Source organism: Mesoplodon bidens (assembly GCF_964165515.1).
Source record: "Mesoplodon bidens genome assembly, chromosome: 15".
Taxonomy (NCBI): domain Eukaryota; kingdom Metazoa; phylum Chordata; class Mammalia; order Artiodactyla; family Ziphiidae; genus Mesoplodon; species Mesoplodon bidens.
The window spans coordinates 48,613,979-48,632,463 of record NC_138171.1 but is presented as its reverse complement, the minus strand read 5'-3'; the positions used below and the strand labels follow the sequence as shown (position 1 = coordinate 48,632,463).

General features: G+C 42.8%; 1 protein-coding gene across 2 annotated transcripts in view; it reads left to right on the top strand.

Moving 5' to 3' along the window:
- The window catches only part of PRKCB (protein kinase C beta), a gene marked incomplete at its 5' end in the record, with an annotated part of 314,098 nt that overhangs the window by 132,287 nt on the left and 163,326 nt on the right, over positions 1 to 18,485 (top strand). For both annotated transcript variants that reach the window (XM_081257427.1, XM_081257426.1), the window contains one exon: positions 2,886 to 2,968. In XM_081257427.1, the coding sequence (XP_081113553.1) occupies positions 2,886 to 2,968 (83 nt within the window). The remainder of the gene's footprint in view (positions 1 to 2,885; positions 2,969 to 18,485) is intronic.

Below are 18,485 nucleotides of genomic sequence, written 5' to 3'. Positions count from 1 at the left end.
GCCGCGGAGCGGCTGGACCCGTGAGCCACGGCCGCTGAGCCTGCGCGTCCAGAGCCTGTGTTCCGCAGCGGGAGAGGCCACAGCAGTGAGAGGCCCACGTACTGCAAAAAAAAAAAAAAAAAGAATAAAAAGATTGTAAGTAAAAATAATCTGTTGTCCTACTGCCCAGAGATAACCATCAGTGGCATTTTTTGGCCACTGCTCATGTATTTCTCTCAGCAGTCACAGATATACAGGCACAGAGAGGGACCACCCCCCCACATACACAGCACAAACACACTGTTTGACACAAATGTCTTCATACAAAGCATATATTATTTATAAAATACAGTAAATACTAAAACAGAAAGGGGAGAAAACAAAGGAGAAAGAAATTGGCCCCTTTGGAACTCTTGTTTTAAACCACGAGCGTTTAAAATGTTTTTATTATAGAAAATATACATAAAAGTAGAGGGATTAGTATAATGAATCCTTCTGTGTCCATCAGCCAGGTTCAGTAATGATCAGTCAAGACTAATTTTTTCCCCATCTATAACCCTCCCCTTTCTATCTCCTTTATGTCACACTGAATTATTTTGAATAGAATCACCTTATCCATAAAGATTATAGGATGTATTCTTAGAGGTAAGTATTCTTTAACAAAAATAATCATAATACCATTATTACATCAAAAATTATAATTCCCTAATATCAATAACAATGATTCTCTCATAACATCAAAAAGTGAATATACCCACCTTTCTGATTGTCTCATAATTTAAAAAAACTATTAGTTTGTTTAAATTATGATCCAAACAAGGTCTACATATTGCATTTAGTTGATATGTTTCTTAAATCTCTTTGAATGTTTCTCCTCTGCCCTCCTACTTTCCTCTTGCAGTTTTCCATTTTTGTTTGTTTGTTTGTTGTTGTTTTGAGCAGTTTTAGGCATATAGAAAAATTGATTGGAAAATACAGAGTTTCCATATTACTCCCTCAACCCCCTTTCCACCCTAGTTCCCCCTATTATTAACATTTGCAAGTGAAATAAATCAGAAAGAGAAAGAGAAACACCATATGAACTCACTTATATGTGGAATCTAAAACAAAAACAAAACCAAACCAAAAACAAAAAGCGAACTTGTAGATACAGAAAACAGATTGGTGGTTGCCGGGGGGCGGGGGTGGGTAGTGAGTGAAGTGGGTGAAAGTGGTCAAAATAAATAAGTTCTGTGGATGTAATATATAGCGAGGTGATTATAGTTAATAGTACTGTAGTGTATATTTGAAAGTTGCTAAGAGAGTAGATAAAAGAGCTTATTACAAGAAAAAAATTATAACTATTTTTGGTGATGGATGGATGTTGACTTACAGTGATGATCATTTTGCTATGGTCATATATATATATATATATATATATATATATGTATATACATATAGGATCATTATGTTGTACACCTGAAACTAATATAATGTTATATCAATTATATCTCAATTAAAAAAATGAAGACAACTATATTCAATATCCTATGGCAAACCATAATGGAAAAGAATATTAAAAAAAAAGTGTAAAAAAAATGAAATGGCATGCCTTAGAGTCGTTACGAGTATTAAATGAATAATATATGTACAGTGCTTGTAAAGAATCTTGCATTAGTGTGGTACATTTGTTACAATTGATGAGCCAATAGTGATACATCGTTATTAATTAAAAGCCATTGTTTATACTAGGGTTCACTTTTTGTTTTATATATTCTCTAAATGCAGCCATCGCTACAGTATCATCCAGAAGAGGACAGATGCTCTCCTGTCCTCTTCCAGCTTATTTGTTGAAAAAACATCTTGTAGCTTACCACATTCTTGTGTATTTAATTTTTTTTTCTCATTGCCTCTCTGTGGTGTCATTTAAAATGCATCTCTGTCACTTGTTGTGGTAAATTGGTAGTTGGATGAAGATTCTTGAACTGATTCAGGTGTGATTATTTTGGCAAGAATACTTCACAGGTGGCAGGATTCTTCATAGTACTTTCATCAGCAGGCAGGTAGTGTCTTTTTCTGATGTTGGCAGCATTGATGATTGTTGCCCAGGTCCATTATATCACTAGTGGTAACCTTGAGGTTTCCTGTCCTGTTTTCATTTACTGAGAATGTCCTTTAGAAAGATTCTGAGCATGGTGCCCATCCTCCAGGAGTCCACAGTCTAGAGTTTATAAAAATAGATTTGAACAACACCAAAAAATAGTTTTATTTTGTATGTATTCTCTAATTGTCCCTCCCGCTAAGTAATATGGTCCCCAAATAGTGGAGCGTTTAACGCATACAAATTTACATATATGTATGTACACATTTGGCTTCAAACTGCTAAAGTAACAATGTAAACATGTAGCCTATTTTTTCCACTTAGTTGACAGTTGCTCCTGGGTGAGATGCAGGTGTGGGTCCGCCGTTCCTGCTCACTCTTTTTCTACATGCCCTTCACATTATGCACATCTCTCTAAGTGTGATTCTAGTGATTAAATGTACATACTTCATAAGCGTTATGGACCTAAACACAAGCCAACAGCTTCCTGTGGTGCCCGATCTGAAAAACAACATTCTGTTCCAAAAGTAGTGGAAGATCATACAACTTAAGCGATCTTCAGGGGTGTGTAATTTTGAGCATATGTGATCTTTTGAACCCTAGTTAACATTGCAAGCGAAGTAATTTGCAAGTTGTAACATCGGTGTACCCAAGAGTTTGACTTCAATAAAAGACAAGGTGCAGAAGCTGAAGGCATTGTTTATTTTGGTATAAAGCCTTTACTTGTCGTGAAGTCCAGGTTTAACTATTTCTTCCTCTCTTCCCCTCCTTCCCTACTCTCCACTTTCCTTTTCCCCCACTCCTACCCTTATTTTCTCTTTTGCAGTCTGCTGTTTTGTCGTGCACAAGCGGTGCCATGAGTTTGTCACTTTTTCCTGCCCAGGAGCTGACAAGGGTCCAGCCTCCGATGTAAGTAACGGGCCCTGGTCACCTCCCTCTGTCCACAGTCAATGCATCCTTTTGGGTAACTGTGCGTACACTGAGACAAAAAAGTCAGGATGTCATGGTCCTATAGCTTCTGAGACTATTTTCATTTTAACGGGAAAGAACAAAACAAAACAAAACATTTTGAGAGGGGTGTGTGACTTCAAGAAACCCGCTAGTTTCCCTACTGTGATTCTGCAAAATGTCTTCATGTTTATGGCTGAGGCATGAGAGTGGTGGGCAGTGGCTAAATTTTTATGGCTACTATAAAAAGGTAGTTAGGATGGTACCTTACAGTGTACTTTTTAGCTCTTTGGTAGGGAATTTTTTGTACTAGGGCCCAAGAATTAGGAAGAAGTGAGCTTACCCTGCTACTGTGCACCCCAAAGTATGATTACTGCTGGTGGGACAAGGGATGCTTCTGGGTAAACCTGGCAATTTTTGTTTTGATCATTATGTATTTATTTTTATATGGATTGGAAAATGTGTCTAGTAATAGTTTTGCATTTATGGTGGGGATATAAAATTTCCTATCTAGGTAAAGGTAGTTAGGTTAAACAAAAGATAAATTGACTCAAGGAAAATATTAAGTGAATGACAGTGTGAGTGCTCTAAGGATATGACAAAGTCTTGGTGCAAGTTTACCAAAAGTTTGGGGTACCATGTGAATTGCCTACCCAACAGCCATTCCTAACCCCCACTCTTTTTCTGGCAGAGGCCACCTCTCACGCTAAAAGTTGAAGATGCCTGATACTTGCTTTCCCAGGCTCCCTTGTAGCTAGCGAGTGAGCATGTGACCCAATTCTGCTCAGTGGGAACTGCAGGGAAGTCTGGGCAGGGCTTCTAGGAAGACTTTCCTTTCTGATAAGGGAAGACACTCCTTACTTTGTTCTGTTGGATATTTTTGTGGGAGGATATAATGCACGGAGTTGTGGCAACCCTTTGAGTCAATGAGGGAGACACAGCTGACATCCTGAGCATGGCAGGGTGGAAGAGTTGAAGGGACCTGGGTCATCGATGACATTGGTGAGCTGCTGAGCCAACGCTGAGTTCTCTTATGCCCAGACTCTGTATGTGAGACAAGAAGCACCTCTTATTGGTAAAGTCTCACTGTTTGCGTTATTCTTTTCCATGCAGCTGAAACTGTCCTGGACCTTCCACCATGCACACTCTTCCATTGGCCCAGTCATGAACTGCGTTCAGTGTACCCTCTGTGCAGCTGTCACCCCTGGTTCTCTTATTTTGTTCCTGCTTTGGTTCACCTTCCTGGAATTTTCCGCATTGGCTTTGTCTCCCACTAGTCCTGTCCTGGTCCCTTAGACTTGACAGCTGACCTGAGGTTGCTTGAAGTGGGTGGTGATAACTACCTCTGTTATTGCATATGTTCTTGCTGGCCTTCTATAAGTGGTCATCTGCCATTTTGCTGCAAATCAGGGGCATACCACACACACTCTAGAGCTAATACTGAAGTTGCTTTGCTTGGAGACTGTGGTACTTGGGTTTAAAAACTCCAGGCCACAGAGAACAATCAAAGCCCTCACAGGCTTGTTTGCAGAGACAAAGATGGGACCATTCTTCATGTTCTCTCAGATCACACTCCCTGACCCTTTTAGTGCAATTCCATCTCTTGTCCCCAGGAAAGCAGACAGGGAAGATTGGGGGGACAGCATGGCTCCATTATGCAGCTCTGAATGTTCATGCAGACCAAGGCTTGGTACTCAAAGAGCAGCCAAGAGGATGGTGTTTCCCATATCCTGTCTTTATTCATTGACTTTTTATGTTGCCTAAGATAGAAAGAGCTCAAACTGTTTTATGTGAAAAGGGAAATTTTGGTCCCTGAAACTGAAAAGCTCCAAGGGTAGACTGGCTTCAGACATAGTGAATCAAGGGGCCGAAATGAGGTCTTCAGGAATCTCTTTCTCCATGTCTTGGCCCAGCCTTCCTCTGTCCTGGTTTCTGTTTCAAGAAGATTTTTCTCCTAACGAGAGCATGATGGCTGTGGTACCTTTAGTCGTAATGTCTTATCAGTGCTGCAGTTCCAGTGACAAGAGCTAAAGTCTCATTGGACCCTGGATCATATGTAACCAGAGGATGGTTATGCTGATTGGCAGACCTGGTTATGTGCTTACTCCTGGCGAGGAGGGCCGGTGTGCCTACCCCATGATTTGAGAGTGGGGGAGAGGTGGTCCCTCAGAGGAGAACTAGAGAAGCAGTATTGTGGACTGTTTAAAATCATAGGCTATGGGGCTTCTCTGGTGGCGCAGTGGTTGAGAGTCCGCCTGCCGATGCAGGGGACACGGGTTCGTGCCCCGGTCTGGGAAGATCCCACATGCCGCAGAGCGGCTGGGCCCGTGAGCCATGGCTGCTGAGCCTGCGCATCCGGAGCCTGTGCTCTGCAAGGGGAGAGGCCACAACAGTGAGAGGCCCGCCTACCGAAAAAAAAAAAAAAAAAATCATAGGCTATGGATGGAGCCTAGACATGTGTAACCTTGGGCAGAGTACTTAACTCCCTTGTGCTTTATATTCCTCAGCTGAAAATGAATAAAACCCTACCTTATAACTTTGCTACGAGTATCCAGTGTATACATATAAGACAGTGTCTGGTACGTATGTGAAGATGATAATGACAGTGCTAATGAATTACAGTGAATACATGCTGGGCAGACGGCAAGGACAGATGTCTACCAAATATGTCTGAAGAATGAATGGGTCCTCTGCCTGCCACCTGGCAATTGTCCTTCCTAGGAGTGTGAAGGCTCCATAAGTTGTAGGAGACCCTGCTCTTTGTGAATGGAGCCATGTAGACGTTCATTGCCTTGGGCATGGGGAGAGCAGGCAGTACTGCCTGCAGCCAGCATGTATAGGATTTGGCAGCCTACTTGAAATGATACTATCTCTGGACACAGTTCCAAGAAGGCTGGTTGGCACTGAGAATGATGAATTGGTCCAGACTCCTGAACTGGCTTGACTTGGTTCATTGACCTTTTTCTGTCCATGGGTGGAGACATGATTAAAGATCTGGCCACACCTACTTGCCGACCTGGCCAGGCTCTCTGGGGTATGGAGGAGTGCCTTCCTCCTTTGTGACCTTGGAGGAGCTGGCATGCAGCAAGCTCATGGAGTAGAAAAGCACAGTCTCCATCCGTGAAAAGGGAATGTGCTAGGTTCTGTCCTCTACGTTCTGCTATTCCAAGTCCAGTCTGAGTCAGGGAATATTCTGGATATTAGTAGATCTTTGTGTGGTTGGCATCCTTCTAGGTCTCCATCATGACATATTAGGCTACCTGAGGGAATTTTATGAACCAGGCTTTGTCCCAGTGAACCCAGCTACTGACCCAACCATTCAGTGCCCATGGGAACAGGCAATACGTAGGGGCACCCACCACTGGAGGACCTCAAAACACAGCAGAGTTCCTGGGTGGTACTTCTGGTCATCTGTAGGCATCCTCCTGGTTCTTGGTCTCATCTGCTTGGAAACGCTCAATCCTGCTGTCTCTTCGACCTCTCAGGGAGACCAAGTCTCTGGTATTGCCGTAAGCATTACATATGGACATTACAGTTACCCAGCACTTAGAATACTGACCACATACACAGTGTCCTGAGAGATCTTCTCAGAACAAGAAAGAGAGGACTTGTCTCTGAGGGCTGGGACTAGGATGAGTCAAGTGAGGTACTTGTCTTGGGCACAAAAATTAAGGGATTCTCGCTTGTGTCTATGGATGTCTGTTGCCTGGATGATCTAGGATGGCCCCATTCACATGACTGGCAGTGAGCTGGTTGGTGGCCTGGGTGCCTTGGCTCTCCTCCACATGGCCTCTCATCCTCTAGCTGGCCAGCTCTGCCTTGTTCACATGAGGTTTCAGGGTTCCAAGCGTCCCAGTGCATCAGTGCTTTTTCAGCCTGTGCACCATGTTTGATAATGTACCACTGGATCAAGTAGTCTCATGGTCAAGCCCAAATTCAAGTGGTAAAGAAATAGACTTCACTCTTCATTGAGGGGAAAGAATCTCTGGTCAAACTACTGCAGGTCCTGTTGACCCAAGGAACCACTGTGGAACAGAATCCCTGGAAGCCATCACACTGGACTTCATAAAAGACCTGTGGGTCTCACTGTAGTTCAAAGAGTCACAGGTGGCCTCAGTAGGAGAACAGACCTCATTTATTGCCTGCCCCAGGTCCCTGGCTGACTTAGTGCCCTCCAGCTACGAATGGGAAGTTGGGCAATTTAAGGATCATGCCCAGAGACAATGGTGGTTAAGAGTGTGGATTCTGAAGTCAGTCATACCTGAGTTCAGGTTCTGACTCTGCCAGTTACTCATGAGGTGACCTTGGGTGTGTCATTTTCCTTCTCTATGGCTCAGTTTCCTTATCCATAAACTGGGATATTAGTACCAACCACATAGATTTGTTGTAACAAATTTTTAAAAATCCTTAAAATGAAAAAGAGTTAACTACAACCACAACAAAAGGATTAACAGCAAATGGATTAAGGAGTCATTGCATGAAAGTGTTAAGCACAAGTGCCCTTGTAAGCCCCTGGTGCAGGTAGCTGAGGGCAGCTCCATTGCTCTACTTACCTCCCTAATCAGGGATATACTGATAATTCTGTTCATGCCTCCACCCAGATCATTCCCTTAGGACATAATGACTGTTTCCATTTCCGTTACTTTACACAAAACCTCAAATTCTATGGTGCAATGCTGAGAAAAGAACCTAGACTTTGAAGCCAGAAAACCTCAGTGTCAAAATCCAGTGCTGACGTTTACGGTTCCATTGATCTTGGTAAAATAATTTCAGTTCTGTGACCCTTAGTTTATATCTTTAAAATGGGGAAAATAGTACGTATGTCATAGTTTTTTTTTTTTTTTTTGGTGAGCATTCAATGAGAGTCTGCTTGAACCACGTCCAGAATAGTGTCTGGCACAAAGAAGGCACTCAGTAAATGATTTCTAAATTATTATTAATCCTTGGAAGAGTCTCTCCTACTCAAGAAGGGACCTGCCAAGGAATAATAGGTAATAATAATAGCTAACTTTGTTGAGCAGAGGCTCTGTGCCAGGCAGTACAAAAGTACGAAAGGACTCTTTAGCTGGTTTGTCTGAAGATAATGTCTTCAACATTTTATGGTTTTAGAAATAATAATTTCTTATCATTCATATCAAGGTACTGAATAAAACTCACTGTTATGCCCTGTGCCCTCCTGATTCCATCACTAAATCAGTCAGTGAAAGACACGGGCAGTAATGTTGAGTGTATCCTTTTGTGTTTCTTAATCAAGTCTTATTTTATGAAGAAATATATTAAAATGATAAATCATGTATTAGATGTTGAAGATTTAATAAAAGGGAAATAAAAGAAAAATTTAAAAGAATGTTATATTTATACATTAAAAAGAATATGCATATAAAAATGCTAATGGGCTTGAAAATCTGGTTGTAATGGATGATTTTCTAGGAAATTTTAAATTGGCAATTTTGTCTCAAGAAGAAATTGAAAACCATAACAGGAGAATAATCAAGAGAGAAATGAGAACATTGCCCAAGAAGCTTTTCTTCTCCCAGAGCTTCAGAATAATAGGCTTCATGGGTAAATTATTTTAAACTTTAGAAGAATGAAGGATTTCTCTTCATTTTATTTTATTCTATCCTGATTTTTCATAAAAGCCCAAGAAGCTTTTCTTCTCCCAGAGCTCCAGAATAATAGGCTTCATGGGTAAATTATTTTCAACTTTAGAAGAATATGAAGGATTTCTCTTCATTTTATTTTATTTTATTTTGATTTTCATAACAGTGAGCCTTAAAATATCTTTATGTTTCTTTATTTTTGACATGCTTTACTTTTTTTATTGAAGTATATTTTGATGTACAATATTATGTAAGTTACAGGTATACAATATAGTGCTTCACAATTTTAAAGGTTATGCTCCATTTATAGTTATTATAAAATATTGACTATATTCCCCTTGTTGTACAATATATCCTTGTGGCTTATTTTATACCTAATCTGTTCATTTTAAACTGTATCAAATTACAGAGAAAAAGTAAACCTTCACAATTTTAAAAAAATGAAAATGAGATAAATCCAACTCAAATCGGCACTAAGAAAAGAGATCGGCTCATGGGAAGGACACTGAGAAGGAGTAAGAGCTTCAGAGACAAGGGCCTCAGACACTGGAACTGAGGATCCAGTACTTGCAAGATGCTTTCTCATTATCAGCTGTATCAGTTAGCTTTGCTGTGTAACAGACCATTCCAAAGTTTAGTGGCTTCAAACAATAATCATTTATTATTTCTCATGATTGGGTGGGCTGCTTTGGTCATTCTTCTGATCTGGGTCTATTCAGCTGATCACCGCTGAGCTCTCTCATGTGTTTGGTCAGCTAGTGACTTGGCTGGTGCTGGATCACCTTGGATAGCCTCAGGAACATGACTGACACTTGGCAGCCTGTTGGCTGGTACACTTCATTCCTCCTCCACGTGGTCTCTTTTCCTCCAGTAAACAAGTTTAGGCTCTTTCACACACTGGTCTCAGGGTTCCAAGCACAGCAAGAGAGGGAAATCCCCAAAGCACAGGTGTTTTTCAAGCTTTTATTTGTGTCACAGTGGTTATGGCCAAGACCAGACTCAGAGGTGGAGAAATAGACTTCACCTCTGGATGGGAGGGCCTGCAAAGTCGCACTGCAGAGATGCGTACAGGAAGGGGAGATTTGTGGCCATTTTGTAGTCTACCACACTGGCCCTTGCAGGCTGTGCCAGCTGTCTCATTTGTCCTTCCAGATCCTCTCTGCTTTCTCCCTGAAAGACTGACCTGTAAGGGCTGCATCCGTTGGGGTTCCCTTACCCTCTGACTCAAGGGGAGGGACTGATAGGAGATTGGAGGGTGAGCCCAGGGTATTTATCATGAGGTCTTCTTGGCTTTGCTCTTTGAAGGTTGCTGCTCCTCTGACGGCAGTCACCTCTACACAATTCTCTCCTTTTGGGTTCCAGGAGCTACTCTCTTCCCTTGTCCCTTTGCTCTTAATTGCCCCCATTTACTGCACTCTCCCTCATGGTTTCTCAACACCATGCCCACACCTTTCTAAACAGTCCTTTCATGAAACCTGCCTTAAACTCTCTTAATTTCAATATGCCATTTGTTTCCTTTTGGGATCCTGACTGATTTGTCCTTGCCTCATTTGTGCCTACTGTAGACAGAACATGTCTGTAAATATGTCTGTCAGCCTGGTTGTAGTTGACCCCAGGAAAGGATGGAAACCCTAGAGGAAGAAGTGGCCTTCTTTCTTCCTGTATTCATAATCAGTCTCAGGAAAGGGTTCTGATTGGTTGGTCCTCAGTTGTTAAGGGAATGAACTCTTTACAGTTTATCAGGCCTGGATCACATAGCATCCCTATGGCTCAGAGAGCGATGTAAGTTATAAGAAGAGGGGATGGGAAACTTTGAGGAGCTGACAAAATTAATAGCTGCCACAGTTTATTATTATAAGCTACCTTGACCATGGTAACCGGCATAACCCAATAAAGTTGGCATAAAAAACTAAATTAGGGACTTCCCTGGTGGTCCAGTGGGTAAGACTCTGTGCTCCCAATGCAGGGGGCCCAGGTTCGATCCCTGGTTGGGGAACTAGATCCCACATGCTGCAACTAAGAGTTCGCATGCTGCAACTAAACATGCCGCAACGCAGATCCTGCGTGCCGCAACTAAGACCCAGCACAGCCAAAATAATTAATTCGTTAATTAAAACAAAACTAAAACTATAGTAAACTTAGAGTCTAAATTTAAAGATCCTAAATAAAATATTTAATACTATTTAATTCTTGGCATAGACATATTGGTTCAAATAGACTTTTTTTAGTGTGAAAGAAGCAATCTAGAGATAAAAATAACAAAGAACATTTTGGTCAATATAACAAAATATAAAAACAAAGATAAAAATTAGCCAGCAAGGAACTGTGAAATCTAGGAAGTATACATTTCAGTTTATTTCAGTTACCTAACCCAATGTAAATTCTCTACTAAAAGGAAAAGACTTATCAGACTGGATAAATGTATAATTCTAGGCATTGTACAAGAGAAACTTATTAGGTTAAAAATAAAAGAGGCAAAGATATACCCCCAAAACACACATGCATATAAAACAGGGCCTTAATAATAATATCAAAAGAAATAGGACTCAAAGTAAAAAGCATAAACAGGAGGAAGAGGGGAAAAGATTAGACTAATTCACATACTCACCAGTGTGTGTAAATTAGTCTAATCTTTCTCCAGAGAATATTACCAATATGTACCAAAATTGTTAATGACCTTTTTGGCTTAAGAATTTTTACTAAGGAATTATTTAAGAATATGTGTATATATTTAGCTAAATTGATATTCATTGTTTCAGTATTTAATACTAATGAAAAATTGGAAACAACCTGAATGACTTCCAGTTAGGGTTTTTGTAAGTAAAACATATCCATGTGATGGGATGCTGTACAGTGATTAAAATGTCACAATGTCTGGGGTAACGGAAATGTCCTATGTCTTGATTGGGATGGTGCCTAGACAGGTGCACACATTTTTCAAAACTCATGAAGCTGTATGCTTAAAATCTGTACATTACTGTATGTCAATTATACTTCAATAAAAAGTCACAGTGATTAAAATGTTATTGACATGGGACTATATAGTCATTATGAATGAAGAAAGCAGACAACAAAGGACATGTATGGTATGATATATCAACAAATATACAAAAAACACACACATGTAGAAAAACACAAGACCACATTTCCTAAACACATTTTGGTGGCCACTTGTCAGTTCTGCTCAGTGTTTTATTCCAGATTGCTGCCTGCAGAACTCTGAAGGTCACTTTGGGAACTTCTGTAACTGGTTTCTACAATATAGTCTTGTTTTTGGTGCCACTTCACCTCCAGCATGGACTCAGCCTTCCTGCTTAATTTGGTTAAAATCAAACCTGAGCGAAGGCTTGGGTATAACTGTAAGCAATTATAGTTGCTTCTAGATGTGGTTACTCTTTTTTTTGTTTGTTTTGTTTTTTGGCCACAAAGCATGCGGGATCTTAGTTCCCCAACCAGAGATAGAACCCGCACCCCCTCCAGTGGAAGTGCGGAGTCTTAACCATTGGGCCACCAGGGAAGTCCCTAGATGTGGTTACTCTTAATATATTCCATCAGCTGGGAACCAGCTTAGTCCTCCAAATGGGAATCTTCAGGTGTTCTTGGTAAGATTCTGGCCCCTGCTGGTCAGTTCACCTTTGGCCCCAGAGGAGGGAAATCCTAGCTCTGCCAGTCCAGGCCCCACCCATTCCCTGCCTGAGCACTAGTGGCAGTAGAGCATCCCTATCATCAGAGGAAGGGCCCACCTCCTCTTACAGCATTGTCTGGTCTCCTTGGCTCAGGAAAAGCAACATAACAGTCAACTGCACTCTTCTCAAAGCCTGGGTTGTGTAGTCTTTCATAACCCCAAGCAGGGACACCCCACAGTTCAGTTCTGATGATGCTCCAGGACTGTCTGACTCCTTCCAGGAGGTGAAGCAACAGTTAAGGTTGAATATCCCTCTTGGCATCATGGTAAGATCTCATCATCACCTGAGGGCAAAACTCATCTATAACTCTCAAGGACAAATTATATTAGGGGCAGATCAGCCTAAACAGTACAGATACACACACACATACACACACACACACACACACACAATCTCTCTCATTTATCTATTACCTATCTAAATCTGGCAGTGCACCAGGACTAGTATTTACTACTAAACCCTGCAGTCTATAACTTCTACATTCACAACAAAAGTGCTCAATAACCAGGTGTATGTTCCAAAGGGCAAAAGGACGCCTTACAAGGGGGCTGGATGCACTCTGAGGGTTGGCCTGGATAGCTCAAAGGCTAGGCTGTCATTAAACATTTAAAGAGCTACTGTATAGATTTTTTGTATAGCTTCAAAGGACAGAATCAGGACTGAGGACCATCTGTGCAGGCTAAGGAAGAACAGCCCAAACTGACCACCTGGTTCCTGTATACGGATATTAGCTCCCCTCCCAGTAGAGCAAAGACCAGTTGTCACGGATGCTGTAGAGGTGATATCTGTGGTAGGTGTGAGTTTCCTCCCAAGTTGGTTATTCTTTTACTAATTAGTGTTGTTTGGTTGCATGCAACAGAAACGACCTTGAGTTAGCTTGTTATAAAGAAATTTATTGAAAAGGGTATAATGTACTTTAGAGAATTGGAAGAAACCTTCCCAAACAACCAGACCAGTTGTATTTGATTTTGGTTCTTGTGTTGTTTTGTCCCTAAATTCAAATTCCGGAAGGAGAGACATTATGTGGTGAAGCTTAAGTTACCTAACCAGCCCTTGGTTGGGACTTGAAAGTGTTCCCTCTTTAGGGAACTAAATACAGTGGGAGTTGGATGGCTTTTTGATGGAGAATTGAGCCCCTGCTAACCCCAAAAGGAGGCAGAGATATTTGCAGATCAAAACAACACATGTCCACTACCATTTCTAAATGCTACTTTGCAGAATACAGACAGGTTGAATGCTTAAGGATTATTTGGATAACCTGTTAAGAACAGACCTCACCTGAAGAGCTACAGACAAGGGTCTGGCGGTCTGTATTTTGAAGTCCTTCGGGTAATTCTGCAGGGGAGCCAAGTTTGGAAACCAACAAAAGGTCCTATAGTAGGGTGGTTCTGAAACCAGAATGGTGGGGTTTGAATTCCAGGTTTGCCACTAACTAGCTGAGTAATCTTGGGCGAGTTGCCCAACCTCTCTGCCTCAGTTTCCTCTTCTGTAAGAAGAGGATAAGATAGCACCCTCCTAACAGGGTTCAGGTGAGGATTAAATGAGTTAATCCATGTTAAGGGCTTCTTGCTGTGCCTGGCACATAGTAAGTGCTAATTAATATTCTTACCACCAATGGTTCTTCCGAATCTTAGAGGGTGAGTTTCAAAAGTCTAGCCTGATTTTTAGCATGGCATGCTTCCATCTTGCTTGTCACAAAATGGAAATACAAAGGCACCTCCCACGGGCTGGTCGGGGCAAAAATCTAATAAAAATGATGGTAATGTGGTAAAATGCAATTCTTTGACTGTGAAATGAATTCCACCAGATTCTTCTGCTCCCATTTGCCATGTGCCACTGATGGCATCCACAGTGCAGAATGAACATGTAAAGGTCAGAATGAATTGCTTCTCAACAGCCCTCTGTCCCTCACTGTCACAAAGACACAGAGCTTCATGCTGTGGAGGAAGAAGCAAATCCACGGTGTGCAGCATCTGGGGGATGGGAACCAACTGTTTCTCTCCTGCACAAAGGGGGCAGGTGGTGGGACTAAATGAGGTGGGGATGTCCTGTCTTATGCGTTAGTTTGGCTTCTCCTGGTTGTGGGGTGGGACCAGCCTCAGAGCCTGATAAAGGGAATTTCCCAGAAGACCTCAGCCTGTGGAGGCTGCAGACTTGGGGGAAATAGAGAAATCAAAGGCAGATGACCCTGGAGAGAGGCAGCCTGGAGGGATGTGAAAGGAGCTGGTCCTGGAGTCAGAAGGCCCGTCCTTCCCCAACTTCAGTGGTCTGGGATTCTAGGGTGTCCAAGTATTTTACTTAAATAATAATATCTAAGAACTAACATTCATAGATACGATTCTGTTTTAAGCACTTTATATGTAATATCTCTTTATTCTTCATTACACTCTATGAGGTGATTCCCGTTGTTATCAATCTCACTTTACAGATAAGGAAACTGAGGCTCTCAGAGACTGAGGCACCTGCCCAGGGTTCCATGGCCAGTGAGTGGTTGAGCCAGGATTCACACCCAGACACTCTGGCCCCGGGTCTGTGCGCTTATCCAGCACCCCAAACTGCTTTGTTACTTCAACCCTGTTCACCTGGAAAATCTAACTGAAGCAGACAACCCTTTCCTCTGAGAACTGCTTTCCCAGATCTGTGCTCCCAGAGGCTGTCTGAACCCATGGCCTCAGTTCCGCTGGGTCCAGATACATGTGGACATCTGCCCCAAACTGGACCAATCAGACTCCCTCTTCTAAGAATTTAGAATTTGGGTTCAAAGGTGCTGCCTTTAGTCTGGGCTGGTCATATAGTTTTTGAAAACTGTTTATTATACGTGAAAAGTGTCCATCCTGATGAATTCTCACACAGCAAACATTTCTCTGTAACCAGAACCCCAGAAGCCCTTCTGTGCTCCCTTGTAATCCCTACACCTCCAAACCCTTTCATCAAGGTAACAACTACCCAGGCCAACAGCCATTTGCTTGCTTGCTTTATTTTATTGAACTCTTTTATTTTATTTTGGAAAAGAACACTTAACATGAGATCTACCCTCTTAATACACTTTTAAGGGTATGATACAGGATTGTTGATTGTAGATGCAGTGTTGTACAGATCTCTAGAACTCACTCATACTTTTTTTTTTTTTTAATGTTTCTTTTGGCTGCACTGCACGGCATGTAGGATCTTAGTTCCCGACCAGGGATTGAACCTGTGCCCCCTGCAGTGGAAGTGCAGAGTCTTAAGCACTGGACCACCAAGGAAGTCCCTAGAGCTTACTCATCTTGAAACTGAACTTTATGCCCATTGATGAGTAACTCCCCGTTCCCCTCCTCACCCCAGCTTTTAGCACCCATCATTCCACTCTTTGATTCTATGATATGACTATTTTAGATACCTCATATGATTGGAATTACTCAGTATTTGTCTTTTTGTGTCTGGCTTATTTCATCCCATGTTGCAGAATTTCTTTCTTTATTAAGCCTGAATAATAATCCATTGTATGTATATACCACGTTTTCTTTATCCATTCCTCTGTTGGTGGACATTTAGGTTGTTTCCTCACCATGGTGAATAATGCTGCAGTGAACATAGGAGTGCTAAAGTCTCTCAAACATCCTAATTTCAATTATTTTGGATAAATACCCAGAGGTGGAATTGCTGGGTCATATAGTAGTTCTATTTTTTACTTTTTGAGGAACCTCCAAATGGTCTAAGGACTTGGGTAGACATTCATCCGAAGACATACAAGTGGGCAACATGTGTATGAAAAAATGCTCAGTAATCACCAAAACATGCAAATCAAACCCACAGTGAGACCTCACACCTGGCAGGCTGGCTATTATCAAAACAAACTCCAGTGACAACAAATGTTGGTGAGGATATAGAGAAGCCCTTGCTCACCCTTGGCGGGAATGCAAAATAGTGCAGCCACTATAGAAAAGAGAGTGCCTGCTTTGAACGCTATGCAAATGGAATTGTACAGGAGACCCTCCCTAGTGTCTGGCTGCTTTCCTCAATGTTTTGTTTGTGGCCACCTGACTTTGAAAGGATGCATAGTATTCCATTTATCAGGAGGTCTGACTTCAAAGCCAGCCAGGACCAGGCAGTAAATGAGTGCTAACAGGGAGTGTCCATCTGGGGTGTGTGCATGCTGTCCTAAAGGGGCAGCCATTACTCAGCTTTCTATCTTTTTTTTTTTTTTTTTTTTTTTTTTTGCGGTACCCGGGCCTCTCACTGTTGTGGCCTCTCCCGTTGTGGAGCACGGGCTCCGGACACACAGGCTCAGCGGCCATGGCTCACGGGCCCAGCCGCTCCGTGGCACGTGGCATCTTCCCGGACCGGGACACGAACCCGTGTCCCCTGCATCGGCAGGCGGACTCTCAACCACTGCGCCACAAGGGAAGCCCCTCAGCTTTCTATTTAAAAAAATTTCCTGTTCTTTAAAGGACCAAGATCCAGATTTTCCAATTTTTCAGGAGATGCCTGAATCCCCCAAATGTGGATGCTGACAAATAATTCGAGAATTACATGTGTGGTATACTTTAAAAATATTTTTGCACTGGATTCGTTCTGTGTACCACCAGTTTATAACCTCTGTAGGTGGGAACTGTCAGTGGAAGGTCGTGTCTCCACCCCGTGCTCCCACCCCCCCTGCCGCCCCGGCCAATGAAGGGAGAGGTAAAATATAGATTTAGTCAAATCAGCCTTCTTTGGGGAGTATGGAGGGAGCAACAGTCCAAGGCAGGGAGCTTCAAAGTATGCAGAGGGCCCTTTTCCCTGGCCATGTGGTTGAGCTGTAAATTGACGGGGGCAGAGCCCTGATTAGGAAGCAGCTGCTGCAGCGCCCCCTGCTGTCCTTGCACTCTCTGTGTCTAGTGGGAACTGCATCGGGTCCGTTAGTCACTTGCTTCACCTGCAATCTTCAAGGGGGTTATTCATTATTCCACATGTTTTTCAAGTGCCTGCTGCTGCCAGGGACAGCAAGGTGAGGATTTAACTCGACTTTCTGTGTTTGCTCAGTTGCCCCCCACCCCCCATCAGACCTTGCCATTCTTCATTCTTTTAAATAAGGAGAACCAGGCCAGGCTGCCCTTCTCTCAATCAAGTCTCACCTTTGCTATATATTGAAAAAGATTTCAAGAGGTTTTGTCATTTACTTGGCACCTTTCCCTGATTTCTGGGCTGAAATAGATTCTCCTATTTTTTTTGTGTGTGTGTGGTACGCGGGCCCCTCACTGTTGTGGCCTCTCCCATTGCAGAGCACAGGCTCTGGATGCACAGGCTCAGCGGCCATGGCTCACGGGCCCAGCCGCTCCGCGGCATGTGGGACCTTCCTGGACCGGGGCATGAACCCGTGTCCCCTGCATCGGCAGGTGGACTCTCAACCACTGCACCACCAGGGAAGCCCTGATTCTCCTATTTTTAAACAATTCCTTCTGGTACTTTCAGTGGTAGTTTGGAGATGAGGGCAGAATGAAATGTTCAGGCTCAGGTGCCTGGTCTTGCTTGTTGATTAAAAGTATGGACTCTGGAGCCGGTCTGCCTGGGTTCAAATCTTGGCTCTGCTACTTACTGGCTGCGTGACTTTGGATAAGTCACTTAACCTCTCTGTTCCCCAGTTTCTTCATTTTCAAGATGAGGGTGATACTCTACCTACTTTCTAGGGATGTTGTATGAAATAAGCTAGTTTATGCAAAGAGCTTAAAACAGTGTCTTGGGCTTCCCTGGTGGCGCAGTGGTTGAGGGTCCGCCTGCCGATGCAGGGGACACGGGTTCGTGCCCCGGTCCGGGAAGATCCCACATGCCGCGGAGCGGCTGGGCCCGTGAGCCATGGCCGCTGAGCCTGCGTGTCCGGAGCTTGTGCTCCACAATGGGATAGGCCACAACAGTGAGAGGCCCACGTACTGCAAAAAACAAAAACAAACAAACAAAAAACAGTGTCTTGCGTGTCATGTGTTTGCTTGACTCAGAATCTTGGACCTGTTATCGCCTTCAGACGCAGCCTCTAGGTTCTGGCTCTGCTCCTTAATTCTGCGTCTCAGCCCTTCCTCGAGCAACTCTCTGTCTTTGATCCTCTTTACCTCTTAACTGTGAATCTCCAAAATTCTACTGAGCACAGGTCAATTCTTGGGACCTGTCCTGTGTTCCCAGACTTTCCCCACCCTAATATTCTCTCCATTGCCAACTCCTGTTGTACCTCCTAAATAA